Source organism: Typopeltis vanoorti, chromosome 20 (assembly GCF_054136105.1).
Source record: "Typopeltis vanoorti isolate ZY-2024b chromosome 20, IOZ_Tvanoo_1.0, whole genome shotgun sequence".
Lineage (NCBI taxonomy): Eukaryota > Metazoa > Arthropoda > Arachnida > Uropygi > Thelyphonidae > Typopeltis > Typopeltis vanoorti.
Genome location: NC_143568.1, coordinates 107,996,772 through 108,013,005, shown reverse-complemented (window position 1 = coordinate 108,013,005; position 16,234 = coordinate 107,996,772). Strand labels below are relative to the sequence as shown.

Sequence of the window (16,234 nt, the reverse complement as noted above, 5' to 3'; positions counted from 1 at the left end):
AAGGTGTTATTTTTTAAAAAATAAATCTGCTATCACTTTTATTTCTCGATGGGAGTAGGTGAGCGATAATTAGCCTTAACACTTTCATTGCTAAGCTGAAAATTGGAATTTCGTCTGGTGGCCAATTTTTTTTTTATTTAGTTAGCGACGTTCACGCGATAACGCGTGATCGGCCGTTTGATGAGGACTCGCATCGCGCGTATCGTTCATTGCCAAGCTGAAAATTGGAATTTCGTGTGGTGGCCAAATTTTTTTTATTTTTTTATTTAGTTAGCGACGTCAACGCGATAACGCGTGATCGGCCGTTTGGTGAGAACTCGCATCGCGTGATATCGTGTGATTGGCAATGAACATGTTAAAGAACCTTTTTGAAACCTGGTGCAGCCAACTCTATCCTTACTAAATGATGATAACTGGTCCATTACTATCAGTGATCTTTATTTGTGATGTGGGAGGAGAGTGTGACAGACACTAGACGTTACTTTGTGGTAACTAACCCTAACATTATTTATCTGCTAATAGCTTCTATTCCTGTTGGAAGTAAGCAAGGTTGTTTCAGATTTATCTAATTTTTGGAGTCCAAAGAACCGTTACACCATTCCACCATTAGTCAATCAGATATAGCTGGCTCGAGATTATGACTAATTTTAAATGGCATCCAGTGACGAGATTCAGCAAGTGCTGCAATCTAGTGGTCTCTAATCCTAGCACAAGATATTATTGTCTAAAATGGCGTGGTTTCTAAGGTTGCTTTTCTGGTGTTTCTGGAAGAAAACCACTCCCATTCCATAGAGCATCTAACTTTTGAACGGGTCAGAGAAACCTTAGAATAAGGTTTTCCTTCTTGTCTGAAATCGCGTAAGTTCTATGATCCATTTTCTTGAGTTGGGGAATTAAAAACCCGAGTTTCCATGAAGGAACACCCTATTTAAACGTGCCAGAAATTAAGTAACTCAGTACTGGTCGAAAAATGCATAGAAAAAGTTTTTCCAGCAGTAGAACAGTCTTTCTTTGGTTAGTTTAGCACTATGGATGCAATTAGGCTTGAAACCAAGGTCCTATTATTCTCCTCATTGTTTGAACAGAGGTTGTATTTCTGTTTTTTTTTTTCAGTTTGGTTAGATGAGTTCTTTGCAAAGTCTTAAGTAGGAGATGAATTACATTGGCTAGTGTGAGACTACCATTCAGCCTATTGGAGGCTTCAAATGGCTTGATAAATTCCAAGTTTGGTGTCTTGAGCAAAGTTTTTGGACCAAGTGAAAAATGGAATAAAAATATAACAAAAAATATTAAAAACCATTTAAAATAAGAAAAGTATCCTTACCCCATCAATACTACTAATGTACTATAGGTTTATATTAGAAAATTTCTTTGGTGAAATGGACATAAACAATGTGATTTCCTCAAGGTTTCACAAGCCCTTATTAATCACCACACTAACATCCATCTGCTCGTAGTATGATTCTTCAGTCAGTAACACAGCTTTCCAAGCTTCCACATCCCATTGTAGAGGTTCTTTACATTACTTGAAGACAATGCTGCATGTTGTTCAGATGATGTGGGACTTGCACATCGCGGTCCTACCATAGACACCCTTGCTACGAGCCTCGGTTTCCAAATGTGTTTGTGCAGATTTCTGTTCCACTAGGTGAGAGAAACTCCGTATTCACCGTTTCGGCCGAAGAATGACGGTTTTTACACATTATCCTTTGTAGTACCTTACGATCATCAAGTTCGGTAAGTGTGTTAGGGGTCATCCATCGCAGGTAACACTTGCAGTCGATTTCATCTACTTCCATTTAAGTATATATTACTGGTTGTAACCTGGGGATGGCTCGATTTGTCAGCAGCAACGCCTCTTTCAAACATTTTTCAGTTCACTTTGTGCAGCCATTTCACATGGACATGCTTGCACTGACTTGGGTGAATCATGTTCCTCCTATTCTTACCTGCTACAAACATATTATTCCTTACATGCACCTTGCCCATTGGAATGTTCGTTGACTTCTTTTCAAGCAGTGTAAAATATATTCTTTTCTCCCTATGTGATTCTGCTTCTCCTTCTCTTCATCAATTCCTATGTTGCTATAAAAACCTAGAAGTAATTTGATTTTCTCATTGGAACACGATGTTTCTTACCTCATCTTTGACTTACTCTCAATCTTCAGTAGTGTTTCCTTCTATCAAGTATTCTTGACGGTCAATATGTAGCTCAGTTTATCAGTGAAACCGTTTGATCGGCTTTGAATCAGTTTTACCATTATAATCTTTGGCATGATTAAATATCCAGTGTCATATCATATTGGTGGAATTATGCTAGAAGAAGGTGATAAGGCTAGAGATCTTGGAGTGTTAGTAGATAAGAAGGTGAAGTACAGGATCCATGTGGCGAAGATTGCAAATACAACTCAAAAGATAATTACAATGCTGAAATTGTAAAGAGACAAAAAAGACATTCTTATTTAAAGAATAAACCCTCGTTTAAACTATTGCGTGCAGTCTGTCCTTCTGGTTTCCATGGTGCTTCTGTTACAGTGGAGAGAGAGAGAGAGAGAGTATGTTTGCTAGAGTGTCAAAAATAATATAGGGATTGTGGAGTACTGATTATGAAGACAGATTATGAAGAATTTGTAGGCTGCAGACACCAAACAGGAGAAGGAGAGGTCAAACAGGATTTCAATTGATGAATTTTTTAATTTATGAAGGATAGGGAAAGAATGCGAGGGCATTCATGGAAGTTCAGAATGAATGTCACTAAGAAGGGGGTGAAGACTAGATTTTTCTTTCACAAAATGGTGCTTATTTGGGATGGATTGCCATTGGATGTTGTGCGTGCAAGCAGTATGAATGAATTCAAGAATAAGTATAATAGCTGGTGTGTTTAGTATGTAGCCTCCCTCGATGAATCCCTGACTCCCTGGAGATCTCTCTTTAATAATAATAATAATAACAATAATAATAATAATAATAATAATAATCGGAGAGCCTGTGTAGCTCAGTGGATGTGGCGTTTGCACACCACCGCGCTAGGCCGCACGAAGGAAGTCTTGGTTTCGAGTCTAGTCGGTGACTAGAGGAAATTTTTCTAAGCCTTTTTTCGACCGGTTCCCGAGTTAGTCGATCTCTGGCACGGGCAAGCAGGTTTTTCCTTCCCGGAAACTCGGGTTTTTCGTCCTGTAAACTCAAGAAAATCGACCGTAGAACCCACATTATTTCAGACATTAAATATATTGTGTTAGGGTTAGAGACCACGAGATGGCGGCACATTTGAGCCGTCTCTCTTCACTGCGTACCGCTTAATTAGTGATAGCCTTGGGCCATCTGTCTCTGATTGGGTACCAGTCAGAGACAGATGGCCCAAGGACAGATGGACTGCCCACTCAGTCTCCAAAAGTTAGATAGGGCTAAATGGCCTCGCCTACTCCCGTATATACGGGAATAAAAAGGCGTTAGCTGATTTTTTTTTTTTTTTTTTTAATAATAATCTGTGCCACAGTCTGTTTCTGGATCAGTTTGCTCATCCAAGATATTAGTTTTCAGCTGTTGTCATGACAGATGCAATCAGTCTGCCACCTTATAACTGTTTGATTTCCTTGCCTATTGGTACACCACACTCAAATCTATTTCTGTGTCGTGTATAAACCACTATGATTGACAGACTGTGTGATGAATCCGTACTTAATTAAACTATTCTTTTTAATAATGGACTTGTATTGAAGAACTGGTCTTGACTCACCTCTCTTTAGTATCACAGCTCCTTCACAGTGTTTTGAATTTCATCCAGAGTAAACAACTAACTTATCATTCTGGCTTTTGAAATATTCATCCATGTACCGCCTAGTCTATATTTCCTAGGATGCCTATTCTGTACTTCTAGATCTTTCTGAAGATAATATAAAGAAAATCGATCTAATGCTACCGGGCATTTCATGCGCATATGCAAAATTTACTTCTAATTGTTCCACTTCCTTTGTGTCCTCCAGTATTGACAATAAATAACAATTACTGTAATATACTTCTCAAATAGCCAAATAGCTTCCCCCCAGTACAGGTGCTCAATTTGTGCACAGCCAATGCAGCATGACTTTCGTTGTGAGACACAATCATATTGAGTCCCTGATGAAAGAAATGAAGAAAAGAAGTGGTAGGATTACAGAGACCCTTTATACAATATAGATAAAATACCCATTGGTCCTTTTGTTTCACAGGTCCTTATTCTTTATTCGAAGCACTCTTTCAGGGCTTTCCGTCCACTAACTGAAAGGTGCCCCGAGTAGAATACCACCCTGGTAACTACCACAACCAACTAAAACTTCTTACTTTTTTTTTTGTTTTTATTAACTATGTTTTATGTTTCCCAAGGCATAAAACCTCTGTGATGTAATGTTTCTATATTACAGGAACTATAATAGAGTTCCTGTTTCTCTTTTTAATGAAAAAAGATGCCTAACAGTTTTGATCGATTTGTTAAAAATCTGTATTCAATGCGTTCAAGGCTCAATTCGCATAATTGCGCGATTCAGTAGCTGTCAAATGCAGTTCAGCGGATTTTCAGCGGATTTTTATTTTCAAAGATGGCGTGACAGTTCTGTGCTGTACATGTGTATGTGCTGCGTGGTTTTTGTTTATGAAAGTAGGAATAAGCAGTGGTTGTGTTCACATATTTTAGCTAGCGTGTGATCAAAGATAATAAACAGCCGAAATGAGTACGATACTCGAAAAAATTGCTGCTATAGAAGCAGAGGTCAGTGCCTTGTGTAAATGCTTTGCTTCTTGCTTATTTATAGTGGAATAGTCATGACAAGGTATTTCAGGTCTCCTAAATGGTGCTCCAAATCGAGAAGTAGTTTGAAAATGCGAAATTACTGTCAATATTTGATACCACTGCATTTTAGTAAAAAACTTATTAATCCTGTACAATGATAATGCTGTTATTCAGTATTGATAAATATGACAGCTATTATATGTCACAACAAACAGTGCACTTATTTTGTACCATACTACCTTATGCTACTACACATTACTGTACTACCGAAGAATTCTTTTGAACTTCTAACAGTCCGATTTTACCTCTTCGTAATACCATTTAAATTAAAATTTGAAGACCATATATATTAGACACATCTCTGCACCATTTCCGAATAGTTTTGGCCAACCGGTCTGGAAACGAGAAGACAGATTAACGAATTAACCCCAAATGTTGACTTAGACAGGAGCAACTCGATTTGATATATGTCAACTGAAAGCATTCGATGCTGGGAAAGCTGAAAAATTGCAATCCCTCTTATCCATCATCTGACAAATAATAGCAGACTACTAGCATGTAACTGGCCACCTTCTGTTGCTGAATTAGGTTTTCAAAAGTTTTTTCTTATTATTATTATGTAACACCTCCAGGGAGTCTGAAGACTCATTGAGGGAGGGCACCTGCTCTACAACTCTGTCTCTGCCATTCAATCCACCAACTACAACGAACGGAGACTACCATTATCATATACACCAACTCCATCTTTCGCCCATCATCACCACTAGTATTTTCACAGACAATCGCAAACATCCATGCCTACGACAGGATTCAAACCCACAACCTTGGGCTGGGAAGCAGATATGCTGGCCACTCAGCCAACCAGGTCAGCAAAGGAGGAGAAATACACTAAGAATAAAAGGAGGAATACAGTTCCTCAAAACCAAAGACCAGAGTATATTCTTGTGATTGTTATATTCTCATCTAAATTCAGTAGGTTTTAGAGAGATCTGGAAATTACTTTTGTTATTAAATGACACCACCATGAAGTTCAGGGACTCATTGTGGGAAGGCACCCTAAACTACACACTACATAATATAATCCACCTTCCATACTGCATAAACCATTTACTGCCCACTAATTGGATTGTTATTTGTTTATACTGTTCAACTTTGCCAAGGCATTTGACAGAATACCACACGGTAAACTATTACAAAAAGTGGAGAGGATGGGAATGGATATGAGACTAGTAGCATGGATAGGGGGATGGCAGACAGACATCATAAAGTAATATATGGTGGAGTAGAGTCTGGGAGAACGATAGTGACTATTGGAGTAACTTGGTTCAATACTAGGGACACTACTCTTTAATTTGTATATCAATGACATAGGAAAGGATATAAGAGGAGATATTCAGTTGTTTGCTGATGATGCAAAACTGGAGAGAGAGCAATAGTTGATAAAGGTGATGTGATATCTTGCAAGATGATTTAAATAAATTGGCAATGTGGACTAATGATTGTCAATTTAATTTTGCAAAATGTAAGGTTATGCACTTCAGGTTGAAAAAGTTGCATATGGTGTATCATATTGATGGTATTGGTTTGCAGGAATTGATGAGGCTAGGGACTTGGAGATAATGGTGAACAAAGAGTTAAAGTTCAGAGGGCATATTGCAAAAGTTGGTAAAATAGCTTAACGAATTACTTGGATGTTGGGGACCAGGAGGTGGTCGAAAAGATTCAGAGACAAGTGACTAAGATGCTGATAAGTCTGTGGAATAGCCCCTACGAGGATAAGTTGAAGGTTTGGTTGATAGGTAGAAAAGAGGGGACATGATAGAAACTTTTAAGATGTTAAGGGGGTTTTATAAAATTGATGCAAGTGAAATTTTTCAATATATGACAAATAGAGAACTAGGGGCCGTCCATGGAAGTTGTGTAAGAGTGTGGTTAGTAGAGGTGTGCAGACCAACTTTTTTGCATGGAGAGTGGTGAGTGAGCAGAATGATTGCCAGAATTGGTTGTGAGTTCCCTGATAGTGAATGGATTCAAGGAGAGGTATGGAAGAATTTGTGGTGAAGGTCGATTTGGGTCTCCTGCAATGAATCTTCAGACTCCATGGAGATGTCATAAATAATGATAATAATAATAATAATAGTTTTCTTTGTCTGAATTGCATGTGCTCCTAGAAAATGTTAAAAGGCAAAGACATGATTTAATCATTGTTTCAGTCATTTATATTGAAAATGCTATTAAATACTAATGACATGGTTGTTGTTGTTTGAAGATGATCTCTCATTGTGTCTCCTCTTAAAAAAGAAGATAATTCTGTGTTTTCCAAGATGCACTTTTGTATCAGTATTTTTATTTCGAATAATAGAAACTAACAAATTCAGTGAAAAGAATAATAGTGGCGGGGGTGGGGGGTAAATACCATAAGATTTACTTTAGTGATAGAAGAGAGTGACAAGCATTGATAGTATATGAATAACAACAGGTGTAACCCATTGATAAGAGTACATCTCACATGTGCTCACTCTCCTCTGAGGGAGGCAATATTCTAGAGTAAAGTTGATGAATAACATCAGTAAGTAGGAGATATAAAAAAAAAATATAGAAGAAATATTGGGAGAAATATGATTAGTGAATTCATGAACAATACAGTGGTAAGGAAGGCAGGCAAACTCAGATTATTATTATCTGAGACCTCCAGGGAGTCAAGGACTCATCGAGGGAGGCTCTAAATAACCCAAACCAGCTATGATACCTTACCTTAAATTCATTCACACTAGATGCACTCACTACCCCTAAGTGCAAATTATTCCACTCACTCACTGCTCTCTGGGAGAAAAACCTAGCTCTTACCCCTTTCTTGACTGCAAATAAATTTAACTTCCATGGATGCCCCAGTGTTCTCTTCCCACCTTCCATATAATGAAAAATTCCATCATTTGAAATGTTATAACCCATTCAAAAGTTTATAGACCTCTATCATATCACCTCTCTTTCTCCTGTTAACCAGAGTCTGCAGTCTACATACTTGCAATCTGTCCTCATAATCTAAATTCCATAATCTAGATATAATCTTTGTAACTCTTCTTTCCACCCTTTCCACAGTTTCTTTATCCCCTTGGAACCTGGGAGACCAAATCTGTGCACAATAATCCAGGGGTGGTCTTATCAAAGCCTTATAAAGAGGCAAAATTACTTCCTTATCCTTACATGTCAAGGTTCGCTTCAACATCACAATTATCCTCTGAGTTGTATTTGCAACTTTTTCTATGTGACCTTTCAACTTTAAATTCTTATCCACCAATAAGCCAAGATCCCTTGCCTCTTCAGTTTCTTGCAGCATAACCCTGCTAATATAATGTGCCTCTAATCATGCCAAAGTGCATAACTTTACACTTACTACCATTAAACTGACAGCCATTTTTGTTTGCCCAAATTTACAGTCTATTCAAATCATTTTGTATTTTCTGAATATCAGTAGCATCCCGGAATGCCCTGCCTATCTTTGATCATCGACAAACAATTGCACATCTGATGCTAGATCCTTTCTGATGTCATTAATGTATAGATTGAACAATAATGGCCCAAGGACTGAACCCTGAGGTACACCACTGGTCACCTTAAATCTGGCAGATTCACACCCACTGCATACCACTTTTTGATATCTGTCTGTCAACTATTACCTAATCCAAGTCAAGAGTTTATATTCCAATCCCATATTCTCCAGTTTATGCAACAGCCTTTCATGTGGTATCCTATCAAATGCCTCAGAACAGTGGTTCCCAACCTTTTTCCACTTGTGTACCCCTTTTAAACCCATTTCTATAAATTGTTTTTAAAATAGCTGTTTTTAAATACTGACACTTTTGTTCAGTGACTATCTTAATGTAAAATAGTTTACTTTACTTGTTTTTCTGCCATTACTGGTTATTTTTCATGCACCCCTGAATGGCCTAGCACATACCCCCCGGGGTATGCGTACCATCGGTTGGGAACCGATGCCTTAGAAAAATCCAACATTATCATAGTGTATCCATTCCCTTTATCCAACTTGGCCATAACATTGTTATAAAATATGAGCAAATTGCTAAAACACACCCTTCCTTTAGTAAATCCACACTGTTCGTGCAGAGTATAGCATGTTTGTCTACCCATTTCTGTATGCGAGTTCTTACCATCTTCTCTAAAATCTTCACTACCATACCAGAGTTACTGATAGGTTGGTAGTTAAACATTAGTTTTATACAAACATGGGAAAGGTGTAGCCAATTCAACTAAACATTCCTTTTACAAACAGGCTAATATTCCATCTGTCCCTATATACACAAATTCTTATTCAGGTTACTGCTCTTCAACCTCATTTTCATGAACTGCTAACTCTTCATCCAGCGTAGCACTGTGCACCATGTTACATTCACCTGGTTGATATATCTTAGCAAAGTGAGCACTCATTAACTGAACAATCTCATTAGCTTACGACACTCGAGTACAATTTGCATTCAATAAAGTTATTCTTCCACATTCATTCTTTCTTTTACTTGCAGCATAATGATAAAATTCTTTTGGATTGCCTTTAGCTTGCAATTTTTTTTTATACTCCAATTTAACTTTCCTCACAATACTTGTTATTACTTTTCTCGCCTGAGCTTTATATATTTCATAACTCCTCTCACTCTTGTTCTCTCTATATTCTTTCCACATCATTATCATCATCTTGTGGATTTCTTGCTTAATAAGGTTGGGTATCCATTTCACTCCCAACCTATTTATTCTTCTAACACTAGGAATACATTCAGATACTGCCTCATTTAAGTACTTTTTCAGATTCCCATCATTGCTGACATTTTTCCCATTCAGTAACTGATACCATGGAACTAAAGATAGTATTCTCCTAAGCTGATCATAATTTCCAGCTTTGTAGTTCAGCATGTAACTTGTTTTAATTGGAGCATCAATACAATTAGATACTTCTCAAGAAAGTACAGCATGATCTGTCACCAATTGGTGGTAAAATAGCCATATTCTTGACAGAGACTCCTGATGCTATGAGCAAATCCAACATGCTTTGACTTTGAGTTCCTTCTTTCACGTGCTGATTGAGAAAGTTGTCTCTCAACAATTCAATAAATTCCTCTTCTTTCTTATCATGAAATTTCTTTTCTACCCAATCAACGTTTGGAAAATTAAAGTCACCCATAATGATCATTCATTTGGTACCCATAAGGTTAAAATGGCAATGCATTTCTTCATCCCCTGTAACTGAGCCCAGACATACTTAAAACATCTGAACCTGAAGTATATTTTTCCATCCCTTAGGTCTGCAGCAACACCCCCACATATATTTCATTCTCTTAACCTCCACTTCACACCAGATAGACTCAAACTCATTTCCACACGGGACATTGTTTTCTTGTGTTTCTACCCTAACTAGACTTAAGTCATCTGATATCATTAGTAGCACTCCTCCTCTCCTATCTCTTCTGTCATTCCTAAAAATAGTTTACCCATTACACTCAATCCCACTTACCATATCTGATTCTGATAGCCAGGTTTCGCTAATGCCAACAATCTTAGGCCACATCGTATGTGGCCTAAGATTGTGTATTATCTTACACAATCTTAGATTGTGTAAGATAATACATTTGTGTATTGACAATAATCCTAGTTTTTTAATTATCACCTAGCCTATTCTTATAATTAATACAATCTATTTGGTTTTGTTTAGAATTTTCTCATTTCCCTCCCCAGACATACTTAAAAACGTACAAACCTGAAGCATATTTTTCCACCCCTTTGCCACATACATAACCATGTTCGAAAACATTCATATCTTTATCACGTTTGCATATAGCTGAACTTTCACACACATCAAAGGAAATTTCAGAAGTCCCTTAACGTCTATGTATAGCATGTTTGGATAATAAATAGGAGGAACAATTATGGAAGAATAGCATTAATAATGTCAGATGATAGAAGAGTGATATCAGTAGAAGAAATATTTCAATTATTTATTAATTCTCTACGTAGGTGTATCATCTAGCTGGAGATAATGCAGTGATTGTGGTGATAAGGACTGATGTGATAATTAGAGATTGAAATAAATATTAGAAGAATGATCCTTTTTGATCCTGAGTCAATTATTCCAGAGCAGAACATTTTTTTTTTTTGTGTGTGTGTGAATATATTTCTGTCCTTCTGAAACAATTGATGTTTAGGTTCTAGAGTATCTATCTTTCAGGATATAATCCAGAGAAGAGAAAGAAAAAAAATTTTTTTTTTCTATTCTGGTAAATCGTTGCAGTTTGGAGCCAAAAATTTCACTCTCAGAAAATAATGCTCTATCTGAAAAATTATGAATAAAACATTTCTCTTTTGTATTTCAGTAAATTTAAATTATCAGTATTGTCTTTCTTTATTAACTTGATTTTGTGCTCATGTGTAGACCCACATTCACTATGCAGGTATTCGAAACTGAAGTCCTATGGAATAGGCTAGTTAATCCTTATTCCAGGAGTGTCTTACGTCTGTGTGTGTGTTCACGAGGCCGATTTGTCTGTTCTGAGGGACGAAAAACCTGAGTTTCCGGGTGAAAAAGCTCTCTCACTCCATGTGAGACCAGCTAACTCATCTTTAGTTGAAAGATGACCAGATGAAAGTTCCTCACATCATGGATGGGAATTGAACCCAGGTCTTTCTGACCAAAGGGCTTCGTCTATACCAACTGAGCTACAGAGGCTCTTTTCTATTAATAGTAACAATAAATAAATAAATACTATTTTAGCATCATATATTTTTTTTCAATTTCATAATTCTTAATTCTGAATAGTCAATAAATAAATATACATTATGTTGAGAAAAGTATTTGAAGACCTTATGTGGCTTCCAAATTTTAGATCCGACCATATGAAAATATTCAAGGAGTGTCTGCTTAAGTCTGGCAATAAACAATAGAATGTGCTGCATGTTTTGCACTGTACTTGATGACAAGATGCCACATTTAGCTGAACTGACAGGCTTCCAACTTGGGATGGTAGTTGGTTGTCACATCAGTGGTCTTTCTGTCTGTGACTACTTGTCTCAGTAAACCAAAATCCACTGTTGCTTGTGTCATTTGTAGATGGAAAATTGATGGTGCTACCACATCAGGAAAATGCCCAAAGAGGTCACTGACTGAGATTGACGGGCTCTCTCTCTCAGAATGTTTGAGCATCTGACATATCATCAGAGGCAGACTTCCCTGTCAACCTGAAAAATGCTGCATTGACATCTGTCAGCACTAGAACTGTCCCAGAGAGTTGCATGCCTTAGGTTACTAGAGCAGAGCTGCTTTGAACAAGCTACACATCACTTCCCTCCCAATACCAAATGATGTTTGGACTGGAGCTCTGTGACGAATAATGCTTCCAGATGTTTCACTCTGATGGGTGTGTTTGGATCTGGAGATTACTCAGGGAACAGTTTTACTAGGACTGCATTCCAACTCAAATTTGGTGGAGGCTTGGTAACGGTGTGTGGTGTTTCAGTTGGAATGGACGTAATCCATTGGTTGACTTGGCCAAAACCATGTCTGATGGCTACCTGGATATCCTGGATGACTTAATGCTTTGTGTACACACACACACACACACACACACACACACACACACACATATATATATATATATATATATATATACAAAAAAACAAGCAATATTACAATCTAAATTACATAGCATGCTAAAGTTACAGTAATTTAGTCAACCGTTCAAGCTACTGGCCTGACCTCTGGGAAAACAATTTTACTACATCAAAGCTAGAGTTCTATTATTATTATTATTATCTATTTTGTTACAAATCATTAAGAGATGTTAGATAGCAACATGCTCTCACATAATTACTCATATAAATTAGAACAAAAGAGTATAGATGGTGGCCAATAATAGCTGACATTATTGCTTAGAGCAGGGATCGGCAACCGGCAGGCCGCATGCAGCCCAAAAGTGCATTTTTGGCAGCCCATAAAAGGTTGACCATACTTACATGGCATGTGGCCCATATGTTGAATTATTTAAATAATACATTTTATAATATGAATAATAAATTAAAAATAATTTTATACCTGGCGCAAGTCGACCTTGAGAGTCATCATGAGTGGGGATAACAAAGGCGACTTCATCCTAAGACAACTGAGATTTTGGCATACATTAGAAAATGTCCAAAAATTTTATTGATGCTTACCAAAAAAAAGCAGGGAGACACACATATTGTGATGCATTAACTATATTACTTTGTTTTTACCTGATAATTTTTCATTGAGTTTCATTTTCATTCTTGTTTCATATCTTACTTTAAATATTTCTGTGTTTTTTTAAGATTCATATGATAAAAATTGATAAAATAAATATTTCTTTGACTCATATTTTCATTTAATTAAATGCTTGTGGCCTGATTATTAAAAATAAAAGTTGAATGTGGCCCATGAGTCTAAAAAGATTGCCGACTGCTGGCTTAAGAGTCCTAAAATAAGGGTTTGCTGGAAAACTTGAAGAACTTAAGTGGGCTTAATTTGTGCAATCCAGATTCTTGGGATTTTTATGCCACCATTATTGTTAAGATTAGGATGGTTGATTAAAATTTTTTTGATCAACCAACATTTTTTGTGCATCATCCATTCATAGTCTCCATTCACAATTGCTTCTACTTTATGTAGAAGCAAATAAACTTGCTCTGTCGTTTTTTTCATTGGAAACAATGACTATTGTTTTTTCTCTATGTTGGGAAGTTCAATATTACATGCATCAGACTGCTATTTCATAAGTATGTGAAAGATGATGCAAGCTATTCACATGAATGTTGACAAAATTACATGCACTGAACATTATAGTATTCTTCTATGGCTGGTTTGTACTCCATCATGCAGTGTCTCATTATGCCAGCTAAGGAAGTTACGTACTCCATCAGTCTATGTGTAGCTGTTTAATGTAGACGAGAGTGCTCTGATTTCTTACCTGTCTAAAGATGGTTTTAGATGCAAGATTTCTCTTGCTTGTGCTGTTTTTCATGGCCATCTTGTCTCTAGTCAGATTACACTTGAATACAATAAACTGCACTCTTGAGCTGTATGCCATTCAGCTTGTTCTTGTACAATAAAACTGCTGCCAAACATGTATGTTTTATAGAGACTCCCTGAGTTCTTTACATGCTATGTCCTCTCACATGTATAATCCACATCCAATGCTTTATAATGCTCTACAATTATTGTATCACAATATCTACAATCCCTATCCCAATGGCTTTAACAGGCCTTTTAAGGCCCACCACCTTCCAAGCATGCTTGGATTTCATAACCGAAATACGAGGATAGAATGGTCACTCCTATGCCTCAAGGTATTCCTGGCTGTATCCCTGTGTGTTCAAGGGGCCGGTTTGCCTGCTTGCAGGATGAAAAACACCAGATAAACCGGCAGAAAAAACCCTACTGCCCGCGCCCAAGACCGGCTAACTTGGCTATGGCTGAGGAAGATCCTTCAGCTCCTCACGTCTCCGACGGGAATCAAACCTAGGACACTCCTTCCCCAGGCATATGGTTGCGAAGCGCAAAGCCACTAGGCTAACTGCGCGGACAATATCTACGCGGACAACTCTTAATTTTGACGTTTGATTGTTCTGAATATTCATCCAAATTGGAATCAAGACTGCAGCTGATATACTGGCAGCCATCCTTGCAGGGAAGCACTGATAAATAAATTGCACAAGATTAAACCTTAAATTAAGCAACAGAAGTCTATATAGAAACAGAAGAGAGGAAGGTATGTACTTGCTAAGATCTACATATGTTATTTTATATATTCTTATCTATTGAGAGCTAATGCCCACTTGTATGTGAAGAATGTAACACTGGTCTTATCATATGCCATGTTTTGGTGGAGCAGCAACAAGAGCAAGAGGAATGCAGTTTTTACTAATATGTCTGAGCCATATATGTTCAGCAGATCTTATCAGACTCGGACAAAGTGCATGAAGTTTTTAACTTTTTATAAAGAATTAATTTATACAAACAAATTTGTTCATAAATGCAATCCATATGTAAATACAACATTGCTCAATTTTTAAAATTTATTTTCTTGTTCATAACATAGTATTTACTTATTTAGCTATTTATTTTTATATTGTATTGTAGTAACCTTGTATTGTAGTAACCTTTGGAATGGAGTAGCATGACCTTTACTGTCCTTGCACTAATAAAGTGCAAGAACAGTAAAGGCCAACTAACTTAACCAGCACTCAGGCCATTTATTGTATGTATATTACACCAGCATACTTGATTGGCTTAATTTTTTTTTTTTTTCTCTATCTGGTTGGCTGGCTTTTGGAGGGAGGAGAGAAAAATCCTGTCATCTTTGTATGAAACTAGCAAACTCCTGCAGTTGAAAAAAAACGTTCCCTTCATTTCAGAGAAAATTCTTCTCAATGAAGAGAAATGCAACCAGTTCATCTTTTCCAATCAAAAAGCACATATTGCATCACCATCATTCTTTTTATTGTATTATAGTCACTGGATGAGAGAGAGAGAGTGAGGAGCTGTAAAGAAACTATCAAAGTACAGAGCATCAGAAATGTAAATGAAATCTTCTTTGTTAAGGTGTAACCCCTTTGACTCAAGGCGGGAAGTTTTAGTATCATATCTTTTCACCTTGAATCAAGCTGTTTGTTACCTACTTTTAAAACTTTTCCACAGATTTGTCATTTCTCCAAACTTCAGGAGACCAAATCTTTGCATAATATTGTAGATTAGATGCTGCCTAATCACTTCCCTCACTAACCTTGTACTATTACAGTAATCTGTTACATCTCTACATTTTTGTAATGTGTCCTCATATCCCCTCTTCTCCTCTTTGTACCTCAAACTCCTTATCTTCCCCAAGAGAGAAAATTGTATTTTTAATGTTAAAAAAATAGAATTCAGCATAACACTTCAATCATTTTTTGAACTTTTTCTCATCAGATATTAGCAAAAAATGTAAATTATTTCAGCAGGATATTTCTGATATTGGAAAAAAAAAAAATTAAGGCTATTTTCCTAATCAGAATAATAAAGGAAAAAAAACATCCCTTCCCTCAAAAAAAAAAAAAAATTTTTTTTTTTTTTTTGAGGGAAGGGATGTTTTTGCTGAAATGAAATAATGTTACAAAATTTTCATAAAATTTAATAGGATAGCATGTTAATTTTAAGACTTTTAATAATAGATGGCAAGAACTCAGAGAAATAAAGCTACTATGGGACATTTAGGACTTTTGAAAGCAAGACTGGCAAAGCTCAGACGAGAATTAATTACACCAAAAGGAGGTGGTGGAGGAACAGGAGAAGGTTTTGATGTTGCTAAAACTGGTGACGCTAGGATTGGATTTGTAGGTAAGTTTTAATAATAAAGCATTACTAATGCGATATAGCTGCATATTTTGTTCTTCTGCAGAACAAAAATCTGGCATTGTAAC

At 36.7% G+C, this 16,234-nt stretch overlaps 1 protein-coding gene across 2 annotated transcripts in view; it reads left to right on the top strand.

Moving 5' to 3' along the window:
* The first annotated feature begins 4,619 nt into the window (after positions 1 to 4,619).
* Positions 4,620 to 16,234, top strand: part of 128up (GTP-binding protein 128up) — a 79,243-nt gene continuing 67,628 nt past the window's right edge. For both annotated transcript variants that reach the window (XM_090409994.1, XM_090409995.1), the window contains exons 1-2: positions 4,620 to 4,744; positions 15,986 to 16,151. In XM_090409994.1, coding sequence (XP_090266120.1) covers positions 4,703 to 4,744; positions 15,986 to 16,151 — 208 coding nt within the window. In that variant the 5' untranslated portion in view covers positions 4,620 to 4,702. The remainder of the gene's footprint in view (positions 4,745 to 15,985; positions 16,152 to 16,234) is intronic.